The sequence below is a fragment of the Hemicordylus capensis genome, chromosome 17 (assembly GCF_027244095.1).
Source record: "Hemicordylus capensis ecotype Gifberg chromosome 17, rHemCap1.1.pri, whole genome shotgun sequence".
Taxonomy (NCBI): Eukaryota; Metazoa; Chordata; class Lepidosauria; order Squamata; family Cordylidae; genus Hemicordylus; species Hemicordylus capensis.
Window position 1 is genome coordinate 8,839,383 of NC_069673.1, and position 19,432 is coordinate 8,858,814.

The 19,432-nt window shown below is 49.1% G+C and overlaps 1 protein-coding gene across 6 annotated transcripts in view; it reads right to left on the reverse strand.

Annotated features, from left to right (window-relative positions):
- Positions 1 to 19,432, reverse strand: part of LOC128339079 (collagen alpha-1(XXVII) chain-like) — a 285,851-nt gene that overhangs the window by 156,836 nt on the left and 109,583 nt on the right. For all 6 annotated transcript variants that reach the window (XR_008312830.1, XM_053282602.1, XM_053282601.1 and 3 more), the window contains exons 11-14: positions 12,877 to 12,921; positions 9,472 to 9,525; positions 7,159 to 7,203; positions 1,506 to 1,559 (exon numbers count right to left, since the gene is read on the reverse strand). Coding sequence is in view for 5 of the 6 variants with exons in the window: in XM_053282602.1 (XP_053138577.1) it covers positions 1,506 to 1,559; positions 7,159 to 7,203; positions 9,472 to 9,525; positions 12,877 to 12,921 (198 nt within the window). In the remaining variant the exon portion in view is untranslated. The remainder of the gene's footprint in view (positions 1 to 1,505; positions 1,560 to 7,158; positions 7,204 to 9,471; positions 9,526 to 12,876; positions 12,922 to 19,432) is intronic.

Consider the following 19,432-nt stretch of genomic DNA (forward strand, 5'->3'; position numbering starts at 1 on the left):
TGCAGTTCCGTGCACATCCTTAATGGCTACTGGTCTGGTGGCTACAGGCCACCTCCAGCCTCAGAGGCATGAAGCCTCTCAATACCAGTTACAGGGGAGTAGCAGAAGGAGAGAAGGCATGCCCTCAGCTCTTGCCTGTGGGCTTCCCAGAGGCATCTGGTGGGCCACTGTGTAGAACAGGATGCTAGACTAGATGGGCCTTGGGCCTGATCCAACAGGGCTGTTCTTAGGTTCTTAACCTCACAACAACCCTGTGAGGTATGTTATGCTGAGAAACAAGTGGCTGACCCAGAGCCACTCTGTGAGTCCCATGGCTGAACGGGGATTTGAACTTGGGTCTCTCTGATCCTTGTCCAATGCTATGTGTTAAACCACCAGAACCACTGAAGGAAACATCTCCCTCGGTAGTGAAGGGTTTCCTGGATATTTCACCCACTCAGACTAGCAACTGGCCATCTTGAAGGCTTTTCAGCAGGGATTCTCAGCCTTGGGCTGTTGTTGGACTACAACTCCCATCCTCCCCTGCCACAGTGAACTCCGGCCATTCTGGATGATACGAGTTGCAGTCCGACGAAGGCTTCCTGTTCAGGCTGGGAATTGCCCGGGGCAATGAGAGTCTTTTCGGGCTCTAGCTTGACCTTCTGACTCCCACCCAGTGGTTACCTACAGTGCCAAACTGACTATTAATAAATAATGCTGTACTGGGAAGAAGATGAGAAAGGACAAGTTTCTCTGGAAGCTGTTGTATTCTGAGTCAAACCACTGGTCTACTGGGTATGTGCAAATAGATTTGAACTCAAATTGATATGACTCGAATCTGGGTGATTCGAATTCAAATAGAAACCCCTTAAAAGGGCAATTCGATTCAAATCCGCAATGAATTTTCACCATTCGGTTTGAGAGCCATTTGGCACCTTTTTTAAACCATGCAGCCCCAACTGGTTAAAAAAGGCACTAAAACAGGGTCGAATCGAATTTTCAGAACTTTCACAATTTAATTCTAATTCGAAACGAATCGAAAAATTCATTTCACACACTTCTCTGTTGTCTACACTGACTAGCAGCGGCTCTCCATGGTTTCAGGGGGGACTCTCTCCCAGCCCCACCTGGAGATGCTGCCAGGGAGTGAACCTGTTGACCCTCTGCATGCAAAGCAGATGCTCTTCCACTGAGATATGGCCCCATCCCCTAAGGGGAATATCTTGCAGCGCTCACATGTCAGCTCCCATCCAAATGCAAAAGAAGGCAGACCCGGCTTAGCAAAGGAGACAACTCCTGCTCGCTCCACAAAACCAGCTCTCCTCCTATTCTCTTCAGAGATGAGAAAACAAGATGGGCAGAAGGCAAGAGCAGAAGGCAGCTTTATGTTCGACAAAGGAGTTCAAGGACAAGGCATCACCAAGACAGAGAACAGACAAAGATGAGAGGACCAAGACGGCAGTGGATGTTGCTCTCTGGCACCAAGGGGGTGAATGAAAGAGGCCCGCGCTCCTGGGAATACTCACTCGCTCACCATCAGCACCTGGCAGCCCAAACAACCCTGGCAGGCCGATGTACCCCTGTGGGGAGGAGAACAGAGAGAGGAAACAGGTAGTCAAACACATTGTCTCTCCCCTGAAGGGTCTCGTCAAGTCCTGTGCCTCGGGAACACACGGAACGTCCTCCAGCGCTGGGTCCGGGGCAGCCGCGATGAAATAAACCTTGAGGCAAGTGTATATGCCCATGGACTGCATGGTGCTGGCTTCCACGATGTAGTCCAAGGGCACATACCCTCACACCAGGGATCGTGAGGACTCCGGGAAGGAAGGTGTCAGCCGGCTGGGGCCTTACCTGGGCTGGTTCCGAGAGCACCTGAGAGAAACGGAGCTGGGATCCAGGTTAGCAAAGTTAAAGTTACTGCCAGTAGCGCTGACATCACAACCTGACTGCAGAATCGCTCAGTCTAAAGGCCATAAGGGGGAAATACTAGGACTTTGAGCTCGGCAGGCAGGCACCTCTCTCAAAACCTGTAAGGCACCAGGAAGGGGGCGTGTTTTGATCCAGACCCTCAAGGGGCCAAGCCTGACTGCCTGTCCCTACACCAATGGGGCACTTCTCAGGCAGAGCCCTTATCTTTGCTGCACTACAGTGCCACCCAGATGATGGCCAGAAGGGGTACTGCACCCATCAGCCCAGCCAGACCAGGTGATAAGGGAAACAAATAGGAGCCAGGCTGGCCCTCTGTCTGAGCTACTCTTCATCTTGAATAATCAGGCTGCCTCGCCTCCCCTTCCCTACTTTCTCCCTGGACAGACGTCTTTGGGAGCCCAACCGTGGTCTGACCTCTGCCTCTGGGCCCTCAGAACCTTGTCTGCACACTCCATGGTCCAGAAACTGGCCGAAACTCTGCTGCTCACTTCTGAACCCTGCCTTTATTTGCTGTTTGGTGGAAGTTTTGTTTTGCTTAACATTGCTATTTGATACATTCACATTTTTGTACCCTGCTGGGAAATGTATATAAGTAATGGTACTCATTTAAAAAAATAAAAAAATAAAAGCAAGAGTGCCTCTGAGCACACACAAAGTAACTTTCTGTCACCATTGAGCTCGCATTTGCACGACTGGGACTAGGGTAGGCATATGTCCCAGCACTTTCCATTTTTAGAAATTAACTGTTGTAACAACGGTTCCTCCTCACTCTTCTGCATGGAAATCCCTTCTTTTCCTCGGTGAGGGTTAGAAATACAGCTGGGAGGACGGCCTCTGTTACAGCCTGTCATTACAGGATATTAAACAGCTGATCAGCCCCTTCCCTCACCCCCTTTCCTTGTACGAGAATGAAAACGGCCGGCGGGGTTAACTTTTGTTTATCGCTCGCAATTTCCCTGGTGATGGGAGCCAGCTGGTAGCATTTACTGATCATGGAGAGAAGAGCACAATGACTGAGAAGGAGGCGTATTTATTGGCTCGGAGCGTCACAATGATTTATAATTGCAGTTGGGGAGTGGGAGGCGGTTAACTAGAGTTCTCTTTCTTTAAAATAATTTTTTTTTTAAAAACCGGGGGCGGGAGATAAGAGGCTGTTTCTCAATGAGAAATCTCAGCCCTCGACTAGACAAGCACAGCCAAGGGAGACTGCAGAGAACCAACCCCAATACAGCCACTGGCATGTGGCTTCAAGATGTTGGCATGTCGCTAGGAATGGAGATGTGAAAAGGGTCCCTGGTGCCTGTTTACAAAACGTGGGGCTGTCCTAATCAGAACAAGAGAGGATGATGGCCAGATCAGACCCACAGTCCATCACAAGGACATACGAATATAGGAGGCTGCCATATACTGAGTCAGACCATTGGTCCATTTATTTATTTAGCAAATTTATGGACCACCTGACTTCCTTAGACTCGAGGCGGTTTACATAAATTAAAAGCAACAACATTTAACCTAGTATTGTCCACACAGACTGGCAACGGCTTCTCCAAGGCTGCAGGCAGGAGGCTCTCTCTTAGCCCTGTCTTGGAGATGCTGCCAGGATGGGAGGGAACTTGGAACCTTCTGCATGCAAGCCTGCAGGTGCTCTTCCCAGAGCGGCCCCATCCCCTAAGAGAAATAAATATCTTCCAGTGCTCACACATGTAGTCTCCCCATTCAAATGCAAACCAGGGTGGACCCTGCTTAGCAAAGGGGACAATTCGTGCTTGCTGCCACAGGACCAGCTCTCCGCCATCCTATGACTGCCATCTCAGCTTTGGCTCTTAGCCCCACCTTGAACACAAATTGGTTGGGCAGAACCCAGAGGTGAGCACACCCTTTTGGGTTGTGGCATCCCAGGACTGAATTCCTGTCTTGGGGAGATTCATTAAGCGCCTCAGCTCTCCCGATTTCTGAGTGCATGCTTAAAAGTTTCCTCTTTCCCAAAGCTTTGAACCAACTTCTTGCAATGGCAATTTTAAACCTGTTGTAGCTTGACAGTTTGATCACCATCATGGATTTTATGTCTGTGTACTGATTTTTGTTAGCCACCTTGGAAGGACACTGTCCTAAAAGGCAGGATAAAGATGCAGAGGAATATAGGAAGCAGCCTTATTCCGAGCCGGACCCTTGGTCCAACTAGGTCAGGACTATCTACACTGACTGGCAGCTGCATTCCAAGGTTACAGGCAGGGGTGGACCTGGGACCTTCTGCAAGCAAAGGGGATACTCTACCACTGAGCTATAACCCCATCCAGTAACAGGGATATCTTACAGCACTAGCATGTGGTCATACATCCAAGTGCAAACCAAGGCAGACCCTGCTTAGCAGAGGAGACCATTCATGCTCGCTCCAGAAAACCAGCTCTACTCCTAGGCTCTTCCGAGATGAGGATACTGACCTCTGCAGATGCTCTTACACTCAGCTCCAGCTCCCTTCCTAAGGCTAATACCTTACAACACTCGCATATACTCTCCCATCCAAACACAAAGCAAGGCATAATTGGCTTAGCAAAGGGGACAAGCAAGACCAGCTCTCCTCCCCATATTTTAGGATGGGAGCATTAACTGAAATATGCAGAATGTTTTCTTTCAGCCAGCCACCTAATGGCGCAGCGGGGAAGTAACCTGCAGGAGGCGGTTGGACCAAAACCTTTCTTAACCTTGGGCCCCCAGATGTTGTTGGACTACAACTCCCAGAATCCCCAGGCATGGCCTTTGTGGCTGGGGATTCTGGGAGTTGTAGTCCAACATCTGGGGGCTCAAGGTTAAGAAACCCTGCGCTAGTACGTTTCCCAGACTATGGGAGACACCTATATCGGGCAGCAGAAATATAGGGAGAGGCTGAAAGGCATCATCTCATACTGCGCGGGAGATGGCAAGGGTAAACCCTTCCTGTATTCTGCCAAGAAAGCCACATGGCTCTGTGCTCGCCAGCAATAGACACCGACTCAACGGCACAACCTTTACCTTTTTGCTTTCAGCAATCTAACATGTGGCTAAGTATACCTGCTCCCAGAAAGGCATTTTGCCCATTCTTTGCCTCCCCATAATACTGTATTTACCTGAATCCTATACTAAGTTTTCCCCCAGGTTTTTTGATATTAGAAATCAGGAGGTCGTCTTAAATTCAGAGTCCTGTTCCTTTTGAGTAAATGCAGGTATAACCTATATTTAACCTCTACCTTTTAAGGGGGCTGTCTTAAATCCAGAGTTACCTTCGATTCAGGTAGAAACGGTACTTTTTTCCTGGTGTGGCCTATGGGTGCAGGGCATGGAGAAACACAGGCCTACAAATCAAGGCCAGCTCAGGGAGACGGAGTCTGCTGGGAGTCACAGACCCGTGGATCTCCACCCAAGTGGCAAGCCAGCTTTTCCTGCTTCCTTTCACAGCAGCAGCTAGCAGGCTCCAGCTGTTCCTCATTCCAGGTCAGCAGGGAGGACCGAGGAGCAAACCCTGGCTCCAGAGAGCAAATGGATCCTTCCCCCACCAATGGGCATTCACCCTGGCTCTCTCCCTTGCTGTCTAGCCTGCAAACATCTCCGCTGCGGCCTGTGCCCTTTTAAATCTCTCTGCCACCATGAGATCTAGCATCTTGCGTCTCTTAGGATGATGACTGCTGGGATGCTTGCAAACCCTAACAAGGCCAGGAAGCGAAAATGCTGCATCCTGCAGTATATCATAGTAGATACTATCACCCCCACAGTAGGGCTGAAACACACATTTATGCACCACAATAAATCACAGAATAATTTAGTGGCAATCCATGTCGTGTGTGTGTGGAGAAGCCCCCCCCCAGCAATTTTTGAATTTTTGCATGGGAGGGGTGATTTTGAGCAGAATTGGGGAGGGGTGGTTTAACTCTTTCCCTGCCATCTGTAAAGTCTGTTTCTGGGTACAATGGAAGAGGAGAGAAGGAGAGAAGAGAAGAGAGGAGAGCTGGTCTTGTGGTAGCAAGCATGACTTGTCCCCATAGCTAAGCAGGGTCCACCCGGGTTGCATATGAATTGGAGACTTGATGTGGGAGCACTGTAAGGTATTCCCCTTCGGGGATGGAGCCACTCTGGGAAGAGCAGAAGGTTCCAAGTTCCCTCCCTGGCAGCATCTCCAAGACAGGGCTGAGAGAGATTCCTGCCTGCAACCTTGGAGAAGCCGCTGCCAGTCTGTGAAGACAATACTGAGCTAGATAGACCAATGGTCTGACTCAGTATATGGCAGCTTCCTATGTACTGGATATTACCTCTAAAGCCCTAAACGGCTTGGGCCCCGGATTACCTTAGGGACCATCTGCTCTCAGCTGAATCTACCCGCCTGACTAGATCGGCTGGGAGGGCTCTGCTCTGCATGAGCCATGTGGAACCCGCTCTGGGCCGAGACCCACAGGGCTGCTCCCTCGCTCCCAGCTGTCTGGAGGAAAGTGAAGGCTTCCCTTTTTAGGCAGGTTTTGTGCCAATGAGCCGTCCTTTGCTCTTTTTAAACTGTTAGCTGGATGTGTTCTGCTCTTATTGAATGGTTTGTATCTTGTTTAGATTGTGAGCCCTTCAGGGACAGGGATCCATCTTATCTGTCTATTATTTCTCTGTGTAAACCGCCCTGAGCCATTTTTGGAAGGGCGGTATAGAAATCGAACGAACAAACCAACCAACTGCCCCGGGGTCTTTGGACAAAGGGCAGTAAATGGTACTGCCAGACCAGTGTGCCCTGAGAAAAAAGTCAAGAAAGGGGATGTCCAGGCCAGCGAGATCTTATCCTCAGCTCCTGAAAAGAGCAACAGCCTGAGACCACAGTGCTTTTAATCTTCTGTCATTTCTTTGCTCTTTAATATCGTAGGCCACTTTGGCTGCCTTGGTCAAGGCAGAAAGGCGGTACAGAAATGCAACAAATAAAGTAAATAGAGATAAGAAAATAAAACAAATAAATCTGCTTCTCTAAACCATCTCATGTCCACGGCTGCTTTGCCCCACCCTGTGGGCTCTAGATGCACATTTACAAGGGGAAACACACCGCGGAGAAAGCAGCTGGTGAAGGGGCAGGTGGTTTGGATGCCCCTCCACTTAAAGCGGCCCCATTCTGGAACAGCTTCTGGGTGTTTTTTAAACCACGGAACTGGGTACCTTCAACACAATTCTACCTCACGCATATTACTTAGGCCTTCAAGATGAAGGGGACGTAGGTGCAGACGACAACAGCAATAACTGCCTCTCACTTACCCGGCTGCCTTTTGGACCAGGCCCTCCTATAGGTCCAGGTAAACCCTGAAACACAAGAGGAGAAAAAGAGGGAGAGGGGTGGGGGGAAGAGACAGATAAATGTGGAGATGTCACAACTTTCAACTCTGGCAAACAGTGCCAGGATAGAGGCCCCTCTACGTCTTGGGAGCCCGTCCAAGAGATCGCTACAAAGAAAATTTTCGAGACAATAATAATAGGCATTCAAAAACAAACCCCCTAATTGTTGTGGGGAGATGACTCTGCAGAAATTGCATTCAAACGGCCCCGGGAGCTCATTCCAACTCCATCTCAGAGCTGCTAAGCTACAACGGGGGAGCATGTGGAGCATGAAAGCAGAGCCAGGATCAGATTGCAATATGGCACGCACAGATACACACAGCCCCATATCTTAAGCTCTTGGGCGATGTACCGAGAAGTATCTCTGCCCATCACCAGGTAAAGGTAAAGTGTGCCGTTGAGTCGGTGTCGACTCCTGGCGACCTCAGAGCCCTGTGGTTGTCTTTGGTAGAATACAGGAGGGGTTTACTGTTGCCATCTCCGTATGAGATGATGCCTTCCAGCATCTTCCTGTATTGCAGCTGCTGCCCAAGATAGGTGTTTCACATAGTCTGGGGAACATACCAGCGGGGATTCGAACTGGCAACTTCTGGCTTGCTAGTCAAGTCATTTCCCTGCTGCGCCATTAGGTGGCTCCAGGTATCCAGCACCAAAAAGTGCACCCCGTTCCTAGAGGGATGTTGGGAGCCAGCCAGCCAACTCTAGCCTACAAACTTTCCTGCACACCAGGTGGGGGGGGGAGTGGCAGTGGGGGCAGTGGCAGCTGCCCCCAGCCCCCTGGCAAGCAGGACACCAAGCACCGCAGAGATCTCTTCCCAGAGGTCTCATTTCCACTGTCATCTTTGAGAAGTTAAGCAACAGCAGGGATCCCCGAAGAGCCATAGGAAGGGGCTCCCCCTGTCTCTTACCCTCTCCATATCCCAGGACAAGTGACAGGACACCCACTGCTCTCCTAAGCCTTCTGCCCATGTGCCAGAAAGGGATCTAAGAGAAGCAAGGGGATTGGTGGTGACCACAAAAGATGGCTGGGTGGAGAGCCAAGCCTAAATTTGTGGGGCTCTGAGCATCAGGATAGACTCTACCACTATAAAGAGGCAGTAGCTCCATGCCAGAGCACCAGTTTTCATGGCAACAGGTCCTTGGTAGGGCTGGGAAAGTCCCATCTGAGCTGCTGACAATCAGTGTAAGCAATTCTGAGCTAGATGGACCCATGGTCTGGCTCAGAAGGCAGCTTCCTCTATAACAACAACAAAAAATAACCATCCCCCCTCCCACATCTGATGTCAGACGCGGGGGTGGGTGGGTGTTGGGACCGCGAGGCGCGGCCCCTGAAGGGTGGCAGCCCAGGTTCTTTGAACCCAGTCGTCCAATGGTGGCTATGCCCCTTGACCCCACAATTAAGTGCTGCCCTTTCTGGCTCAAGAATCTTTGGCAGAGTTTTTCTTCTCCTCCTCCTCCTCCTCCCCCAACACCAGGCCAAGGTTAACAACTCAGTATCCAGCACATGAACCAGAGAGCAGCCAATGCCTCCACTTTTTCCACAGCAGTGCAAAGCCAACACCAACTGACAGAAGTAACAAGTAGTTAAAAATAAAAATAAAAATCAAGTCAGGAAAATAAACATTCCTGAAACTGAAGAGTTTGGTATTGACAGCTGTGCTGTATTGGTCCCGGAGGACCAGAGAAAGAAACCATTCCTTCCCACCTTTAAATCAACTTCTGTTGGTGAAAAAAGGATGCAAACCTTTGAGATACATGGAACTCCTCATCAAACAAAATAGAAGGTTGGCCAGATTGCGGAGAGTGGGGGAGTGTTACAAGTCCAACATCAATGGAAGAACAATTTCTGTGAGTCGTTTTATTTATACGTAGAGCTTGTACCCCATACGTCAGGCAGATTCACTGGGCTACATCTGCACATACAAAAGTATCATATGGGGAAAGCGAGGCTAGAATCCTTGACGTGCTACTTGTCCATGTGCAGAGAATTTTTTGGGTTGGGTGAGTTGGGACATGGGAAGAGAATTGAGTCCTGTAAGCTCTGTTCTGACACTCCAGTCTCCAGGTCAGGTTGATCTCTTGGGTGACAACTAGGCCCGCGTCAAGGACAAGAGTTCCAGGAGGAAGCCCACTGTGGCCTGATTTTAAGGCTTTGCTCATTGTGGGGCACTGCGATCAACTACCTGCACCCCCCAAATCCCTATGCTGTGCACAGCACGGTAAGATTTACTGCACCTGCCTGCCAGGATAACCTTTGGCACCTGGATTCCCAGCAAGTCCTCGTTCACCCTGTTTAAAAAAAAAAGGAAAGAAAAAGGAAGATTAAATCCTATTACAGACCCCAGTCATTTAAAAATAAATATAGGTGGCCCTTGTTACCCACGGTCCACACACCCGCCGTTTCGTGTATCCGCGGTTTGTCACGGGAGACCCAAACTTGGTATATGCAGGTTTTTTAAAGCTTAAAAATTCGCCTATCCACCATTCCTGGGTGGCCAGAAATGACCGCCGAGGTCATTTCCAGGCGCCATTTTGTAACTCTTCTGTTTTTTGTTTTTAAATCCCACTATTTATCATAGGAAATGCCAAAATTGGGGGCTTGGGGTGGCATTGCTGGACAGCTGGAGACCTATGTTTCCTCTAAGAGGGAATTCCAGATGTTGCTGACTACAACTCCCATAATTCCCGGCCAAAGGCCACTGCAACTGGGGATGCTGGGAATTGTAGTCAACAACATCTGGAATTTCCTCTAAGGGAACGGTGCTGGAGACCTGCAGAGCATGGTACGGCGCTTTATTTCTCTGCTGCCAGTCTGTGTAGACAATATTGAGCTCGATGGACCAAGAGTCTGACTCAGTATACGGCAGCTTCCTATGTTCCTGTGATGGGGCCATAGCCCCGTGGTAGAGCATATGCATTGCACGCAGAAGATTCCAAATTCCCTCCCTGGCAGCATCTCCAGATAGGGCTGAGCGAGATTCCTGCCTGCAGCCTTGAAGAAGCCTCTGCCCGTCTGTGTTGACAATACTGAGCTTGATAGAGCAATGGTCTGACTCAGTATATGGCAGCCTCCTATGTCCCTATGACCCTTAGTGTCACCCTGTATCTGCAGGCAGCATAAAGCCATCATGACTAGTAGATGCCGGCAGACTTGACAACAGACGTCTCCTCCAGGAGTTTGGGGCGGTATACAAGTATGATAGATAGATAAATAAATTAAAACAATCCCCTTTAAAGTAGCTGCCGGTCAGTGTCGGGAATACCAAGCAGGACAGACCAATGGTCTCACTCAGTAACAGGCAGCTTCCTATAATCATCTCCTGGCAGTGATGCTTGGAAGGCTTCATCCTGAATAAACTGATGTACAGTATAATATTCTTTCACATCAGTCTTAACAAACTCCGCCATTCATTAGACTTTAAAAAGAAAAAGAAAAAGATGCAGGCTTCACACTTATCCAAACAGAAAAGAGGTGGGGTGAGCGTAGGAGAAAATCAAATTACTGCCTCGTTCCCTAAGAAGCGATTCAGTCCAACCCAGCTGTGATATTAATGCACTGCTGGGGGGGGCAGGGGGGAGCTAATATAAAGATATAGCTTTTTCCCTAACACAAAATTAAAAACCTGAAAATCCTCAAGTCAAGTCTGCCCACACTTCACCCGCAGTGGATCGACAGCCACGTGATGCTGAAAGAGTCCGAGGAGTAAACAAACCCAGACTACTCCAGCCAAATCCTGGGAAAGGGTGTTGATTCAGCTAAGTGGCCCCCCCAGCTCAGAGCCTCACGTGTGCTCCAAGGCACACAGACAGCTCCTGTGTGTGGAGCTTCTCCACTCGATTTGATGGCACCATTTGCAGGAAGAGACAGAAGTCCCACCTCTGTAGAGGGGAACAGAGCACAGGGCATTCGTGGCTCCTCCTTATTCGGGCTCCTGGGACATTAAAAAAAGGCCAGACGCTCCAGTGGGAGAGGAACCTTCAGGATGCTGTCCAAGCGCAATGCCAAAATCAACTTTTTGTAGATCTGCAACTGTGTTTGGGACTAGTGCGTTCGAGTTGTGGGAGTAACGGTGGGGGTTTTATTGCAACAAAATGGTAGGGAAGAAATAAAGGATAGCAGGAGTTCTCAAACTTGGATCCACAGATGTTGTTAGGCTACAAAAAAGGCCACTGTGGCTTGGGATGATGATGGGGCCATAGGAAGCTGCCATATACTGACCCTTGGTCCAGCTACCTCAGCATGGTCTGCACTGACTGGCAGCAGCTCTCAAAGGTTTCAGGCAGGAGTCTCACTCAGCCCTATCTGGAGATGCTGCCAGGGACTGAACCTGCAGCCTTCTGCGTGCAATGCAGATGCTCTGCCACAGAGCTATGGCCCCATCACAGGAACAGAGGAAGCTGCCATATACTGAGTCAGACCCTTGGTCCGTCGAGCTCAGTATTGTCTAGACAGACTGGCAGCGGCTTCTCCAAGGTTGCATCCTCTAAGGGGAATATCGTGCAGTGCTCACCATAGAGTCTCCCATTCATATGCAAATCAAGACTGACCCTGCTTAGCAAAGGGGGGAAATTCACACTCATGACCACAAGACCAACTCTCCTCTTGTGCGGGAGTTGTAGTCCAACATAATCTGGGGACCCAAGTTTGAGAACTCCTGGGTTATAAGATGCTGGGAAGGGATGGGTTACAGCTGAAGCATACCCCATAGGGAGGAAGCTAAGGTCTAACCTGCAGCTAGATAGGTGGCCATCTGGGAACTGTGCATATATCACCTTGAAAGGTGGAATATATAAGTGTAACAAATAAATGGCAACTGGGAGAGGGGATAATGAAAAGTCAGTACTATGCTGCAAACTGTTCCCTGCTAACTGGGCAAAGAGGCACCTTTTTAAAGTGGCGATTCTCTTTATTGAGCAGGGGGAGAGCAACTGGCCCTATCCGTCCCCAGCACAGCGTCCCTCCAGTGGCTGTTGCTGGTGTCTATCTTAGGTTTCTTTTTCAGAATGTGAGCCCTTTGGGGGCAAGGAGCCATCTTTATTTTATTTTATTTTATTTTATTTTATTTTATTTTATTTTATTTTATTTTATTTTATTTATTACTCTATGTAAGCTGCTTTGGAATCTTTTGTTGAAAAGTGGTATGTTAATAGTAGTAGCAGTAGTTTGATGAGATGGTGGTTGGGGCCATAGGTCAAGCCAATAATTGGAGCCAGCCCTGCAAATGACTCGATTTCAGAGATGGATATTGTTTCCATTATGTTCTGGGCAGAAGGACACAAGCTTCCAAATCAGCATGGATTTTAAGGTTCAGGCTACACACATGCACGCTAACGCATGCTGCAGAGGCATGTCCAAACTGAAGGCGGTGCTCACTTCATGAAACACAGCCACTGGGTCCCCCAGATCTGGAGAGGACAGCAGCACAGGGAGATTAACTTTCCGGGGGCAAATCCTGCCTGAAAGAGGGCAATTTTGGACCAGTGAATGGAAAAGGAGAACGAGTTACCGTCTCACTCACTCTTGTGTCCTTCTGGTTCGGAGGACACCCCAAGGCACATGCTTGCGCGCACACCTAATTTGATCCTAAGTCACCGTCAGATTTTTAACCGATTTAAGAACAACAACAAAACCCCACTCACCTGGTCTCCAGGATGACCTGGTGGGCCTGGATAACCTTTCTGCCCCTGTTCAAAAGAATGAAACACACACATAAATTTACACCATTTTCTTTTTGGTGTTCACACTTAAAAAAAAAAAAAACGCTACAAGAAATGCCATGCAAAGGCCGAGTCAAGAAGGCCTGTTGGCAGGAATAACACCAGCAAACTGGTGAGCAGTTTGGGTGCTGCTAAACGTTTTCACACACTTCACTCCTTTGCACTGCATCACAGGTTCTTTAGTCTTGCAGGTACCCCCCAAAGCAGAGCTCTTCGTGAATGACTGCAAAGGAGGCGACAATAAGGCACTATGGATTGTGCTCCCACAGTTCCAGAACGCAATTCTCCCTTAAGCAGAACCACAAATTTCGCCCAGAATTCCATTTGAGATGGAATTCAGCAGGAAGCCGAATTTTCTCCTTCCCCTCCCACCCCGACTGTGCAAACCTCCCCTCCTGCACTATCTGCTTGAATGTTCATTGCAAAATGTTCCCTATTGAGCAGCGACTACTGCAGCAGCTGTGGGAAACTGTTGGACAAGGGGGTGGAAATCAACCCTTAAGACAAGCTGATTCTTATTCAAACGGATCTCCCCTGCTGCGAGCCTCTTCAAACAGAACCCAAATGACAAAAAAGAAAGAAGCTGCTCTGAGTTTGCTCTCCTCCTGTCCAGATGCTTCCAGAGGATTCCTGGGCATTAAATCACAACGGGCCACCATCTGAAGCGGCTGCAGCCTTGTGGCACTTTCTTGGAGTGCTCGCCCGCCAGTGGCCATTGCTAATCCACCGTATGGACAGCCAAAGTGACAGGCTGGCCTCTTTGGTAGAGCAAATGGAAAAGGATGGAGAAGCCGATGACGGCAAAGATGAGCCCTGAATGCTAGCCAAGCACACAATTCACTACCAAATGCAACCGTGTTTAATGTGGAGCTGAAAGCCTGCCAGCTGCAGTTCAACATCCAAAAAAGTACTTTATTTTTCTGACACCACAAAGGGGCGAGAGGCGAAATCCAGCCTACTGCACTATCCCGCAGTCGGGATATCAGGTGTCAGCAGCCCTTATGAGAAGCATTTGGGTCGTTCCGTTACAGGGCTAAGAGCAGAAGTCACTGGGTCACCCAAGCAGCAGTAGAACCAATTCATCATTTCCTGCACCTTCAAGATAGTCTCTGATTGGCTCCCAAGCCCTGCCTTCTTACTGGCTGTGAGCCCTATATAAACTTCATGGGGCCAAAACTGTACATCTCTCCTTCCTCTCTGCCCAGAGATTATAGACTTGTCTTCCTTCTTCCTTTAACTGTGTCAGGGTACAGGAAGACAGCTGATCTTGCAGTAGAGAGCAAGCATTGTCCCCTTTGCAAAGCAGGGCCTGCCCTGGTTTTCATTGCGATGGGAGACTACATGTGAGTGCTGTCGCCCCTTAAGAGGATGGGCCCGTAGCTCAGTCTAAGGGCATTTATATGCTCTGCATGCAGAAGGTCCCAGGTTCAAACCCTGGCAGCACCTCCAAGTTGGGTTGGGAAAGACTCCTGCCTGATGCCAGTCAGTGTAGACAAGACTGAGTTCAACGGACTGATCGTCTAAGGTGGCATCCAATGTTTCCTGGTCCCTGTCCTTGGTAAACCACTGCCCCAGTTTTCGACTTTTGGAGATACAACAATCAGGGTCATGGTTGACAACCAATGTAGACAATACTGAGCTAGATGGACCAAGGGTCTGACTCAGTAGAAGAAGGCAACTCCCCCTGTCCTTACAGTCTCTTTCTAGCTGACGCAAGCCAGAAATTCAGTGGCCACAGACACTGTCTCAGTTTTGAACTGCCCTCAAGAAAATACACACACACAGAGGAGAGCTGGTCTTGTGGCAGCAAGCATGACTTGTCCCCATAGCTAAGCAGGGTCTGCCCTGGTTGCATATGAAAGGGAGACTAGAAGTGTGAGCACTGGAAGATCTTCCCCTCAGGGGATGAAGCCGCTCTGGGAAGAGCATCTAGGCTCCAAGTTCCCTCCCTGGCAGCATCTCCAAGAGAGGGCTGAGAGAGATTCCTGCCTGCAACCTTGGAGAAGCTGCTGCCAGTCTGTGAAGACAATACTGAGCTAGATGGACCAATGGTCTGACTCAGTATATGGCAGCTTCCTATGTTCCTATGTTCACACACACACACACGTACGTTGAGTATCCCTAATACGGACATCCAAAATCTGGAATGCTCCAAAATCCAGAAACCACCACGGTGTGCGCCCGCAGCACTAACATAACATTATTTTCACATGAAATCTGAATTTCATCTCCACCAAAATGCCATGTTTGCGTCTAACATGACCAGCAACATTATTGCATTGAAAATTTTCTCGCAATTAGTTTTCATTACATTTACAGCTACCTGTTATCGTAAATTCAATGCTTATTTGTTTTATACTTTAAATAAAAACCTTTTAAAAATACAGTGTATAGTAACCTTTCGAGTTTATACTTGGATCCCATGCCCAAGATAACTCATTACAGAATGCAAATATTCCAAAATCCAGAAAAGTCCAAAATCCGGAACATTTCTGGTCCCGAGCAGTTCAGATAAGGGATACCCAACGTATTTATATATATGTGAATATTTATATACTGCTTTTCAATCAAAGTGGTTTACATAGAGGGAGGGAAGGGAAGGGAAGGGAAGGGAAGGGAAGGGAAGGGAAGGAAGGAAGGAAGGGAAGGAAGGAAGGAAGGAAGGAAGGAAGGAAGGAAGGAAGGAAGGAAGGAAGGAACTAATCCCACAACTTAGCCAACGGCTTCAGGCTCACACTCAAAAGGGTGGGGCCCTGTGTTGCTTCTAAGTTTTTTAAATATCTGCTCAGTTAATTTTAGATCCCGCTCAGGTTGAGTTAGGAAGGCCCCACTCTGAATGCACGTTCGTTCACACTGCTTTGATACTGCTGCCCAGAACAAAACTCGTTCCGCACACCGATGAAGAGAATTGGAGCGAGCGCTGGTTAATTCCTGTTCAGCTGGCCTATACCATTAGGCACAGTGATTCAGAGCATGAGTTGGGAAACCCTGGCAGAAATTTTGGCTCAGCCACCAACCCGGCAGATCTGTGGCAGATCTGGGACAGAAAGCAAGAGCCAGTGTAGGGTACCAATTTTCCGCGTATGGCCGTTGTGGTTGGGATAATGGAAGCTGTCGCTCAGAAACATCTGGAGACCCAAGTCTGAGAAGCCCGGGCTTATGCGGTTCCCTGGTAGCATCTGGTAGGCCATTCTGGGGAAGAGTACACGGAAAAATGCTGGATTTTAGGCCAGATCCAGGAGGGTTCTGCTTATGACTTAGGTAAGCTACTACTTCTTATAACCTCAGACTCCCATTTATAATTTCAGCCTTCCATAAAGAGAACATGTCAGAATTGTTAGGAAGATAGGAAACTGCCTTTGACCGAGTTGAACCATTGGTCCGTCTAGCTCAGTATTCTCGGACAGGCAGCAGCTCTCCAAGGTATCGGGCAGGAGTCCTTCCCAGCCCTACGTAGAAATGCTGCCAGGGATTGAACCGGGAATCTTCTGCAAGCAAAGCAGATGCTCTACCGCTGAGCTACAGCCTCATCAATAAGAGCTAACAATGACTATTGGTCTGTCGAGCTCAGAATTGCCTACACGGACTAGAACTGGCTATCCAGAGTTTCAGACAGGAGTCTTTCCCAGTCCGACCAGGGAGTTATCCGCACATGGCTTCATGCTTCGGGGTAAGTGTTGAGCGAAGCCCCTTCGAATCACACTTGCGGCATTGAGGGAAGCAGCCCCTCCCCTCTGCTCTCAGGTTTCATTTTGATTCACATGGCATGCCTCCATGTTTTCCTTCTAGCCAATGGGGAGGGGGAGGGGGGAGAGAGTTAGCAGATGAAGAGCTACATTTGCATATGTAAAGAGAGTATCTCTCTTATCATGCGAACGATTCTATGGCAGTGCTTCTCCCTATTTGCAGCCAGCATTTTTAAAACCCAGAAATACCTTGAGATAAACTATAGTTCGCAAGACAAAGCCCGATTTGTGTGCGCAGTGGGTCCAGGGATCTCGAAGGGACTTCTGGGTAAGTATGGCTGGTGTGTGAACGCACACATGCTCTTCTCAAGGAGATTTGGGCGTAGAAGTCCTGTCTGTACAGCCTCCCCCAGATGCCGTCAGGGATCGAACCAGGGACCTTCTGCATGCAAAGGAGCTCAACAACAGCCAGAGGACCAAGGCCGCCTATCCCACTGTCAAACTCTTGTGACATGCACATACGTTGAAGGGATACTGGTCCACTCCCTACCAAGCCAAAAGCCTAGCCTTCCCCAGCAGTGAGAACCCAAGTCCAACAGGAGCAGCAGAGATCACGTGGACCGCTCACATCTTGGAAATGTTGCCAGATGTACCCACATGCACTGAAGACATTCGTTTGGTTGCCTTAAGGCTTTGAGACCAACGCCCCCCTCCCACTGACCACACTCCCATAGCCCCAGCTCCCTCACTCAGCTTAAGAGCATAGAAACAGCCCTGCTGGATCAGGCCCAAGGCCTATCCAGTCCAGCCCCGTTCCCCACAGTGGCCCAGCAGACGCCTCGGGGAAACCTACAATCAGTGATCCCTCTAAGAGGGATCCCCAGATGTTGTTGACTACAACTCCCAGAATCCCCAGCTGCAATGGCTTTTGCTTGGGAATTATGGGAGTTGTAGTCAACAATAGGTGGCTGGATATTATAAAAAATGACACTGGAATGACCATGGTGGACTTAAAGGAAGCTGTCCGAGACAGGACGGCATGGAGTTGATCCATAGAGTGACCCAGAGTCGGACACAATAGAGAGAGAGTCAACAATGTCTGTGAATCCCTGTTAGAGGGAACACTGCACACAGGCAAGAGCTGAGGGCATGCCCTCTTTCCTGCTGTCTCTCCCTCGCAATTGGTATTTAGAGGCATCTTGCCTCCGAGGCTGGAGGTGGCCTCTAGCCATCAGGACTAGTAGCCACCGGCAGACCACAGATTTGTCTAAGCCCCATTCAAGCTTGGAAGGGAACACATTTCAAAACATTGCAAGCCTTTCTTTCCAGCGAAAGAAATCAACAGTGCAACTGTGTGCGGTTTTTCCCACTCAAGGAATGCACACTGTATGCAAATGCCCCACTTTGCTTTTCATGCCCAACCAAGAACTTGGGGATTTCCCAGGCAGTCACTCAGAAAGAACTAGTAAGCATTTATCTAGTGCTAACAACACGTGCCAGGCATTGTGACGACTGCAGATGTCTCCCCAAGTTTTACCACCTTCTGGGCGAGCCCATAATCACTCTCTGACCATTTAACAGCCACCTGAGGCCGCCCAAGAATAACTTGGCTAACGCCTGAACGTTTGTGTAAAACCTTTATTTATTACTATTTTTGCTAGTTGCTTTGAAAGCTTATTCAGCTGAAAAGTAGCTAATAAATGCATATAATACATCAAACTCTGCAAGCAATTTTTCAGCGAGCAGGGACTAGCAATGCAATCTGTACCAGAAGAAACAGCAACACTTCTTTACTTGAAGACCTTCACAGAACGAAGGGTTTTTCAATTTAAAAAAAAAAACACCCAAACAACCCAAAAACCACACACAGACACACACAAAACCAAATTTATGGACTACTAAGCACCAGAAGGGAAGAACATTATGGGAAACACAGGCCTGCCATCAACGCCGGAAAGTGCTGATCAGCAAAGTAACTGCCTCCTGTCTGAAAAGGTCTTCTGCTTGTTTGGTCAGCTGCTTCGTGTTTCGGGAAGCCGGGCAGAGAGAAGGATTGTGGGTAATGCTGGGTGGGAACAGCCAAACCGCCACTGGAAACTACGCCCCCAGAAATCGCAGGACAGACCTGACACTTCTGGTGTGAACTATGGCACAGGAGAAGCGTGTGAGGCTTTGGAAATGACTCCAACCCAGAGAACAGGAGAGAGCCAAGACACTCCATGCATGATGGGAAAACGTCTCCTTGACCAAGAGACAAGCCAGATGGACGGGACTTTGCAGGGGGCTGACCCAGCGAGGGGAACAGGTTCCGTCCCCGGGTGCAAACTGGTGATTTGTTAGCAAATGGTTCACCTCGTCTTGGCTCCAGCCAATGTGAGCCAATGACTAGGCAAGCAAGAGAAACCCAGGAGGGAGGCTAAGGTGGGGGGATAGATCCCACCACTTCTGCCTGCAGCTGGGAGGATACCAGTTTTGAATGCTTTCCCACACACCACTCCTACTCTAGGAACATGGGAAGCTGCCTTCTACCCCTTGGTCAGACCCTCGGTCCATCTAGCTCAGCGTTGTCTACCCAGACTGGCAGCAGCTTCTCCAAGGTGGCAGGCATCTCTCAGCCCTATCTAGAGATGCTGCCAGGGAGGGGACTTGGAACCTCAGATGCTCTTCCCAGAGTGGCCTCATCCCCTAGGACAGGCCTGCTCAACTTTGGCCCCTCAGCTGGTTTGGGACTAAAGTAAAGAAGACCCGAGTTCAAATCCCCATTCAGCCATGAGACTAGCTGGGTGACTCTG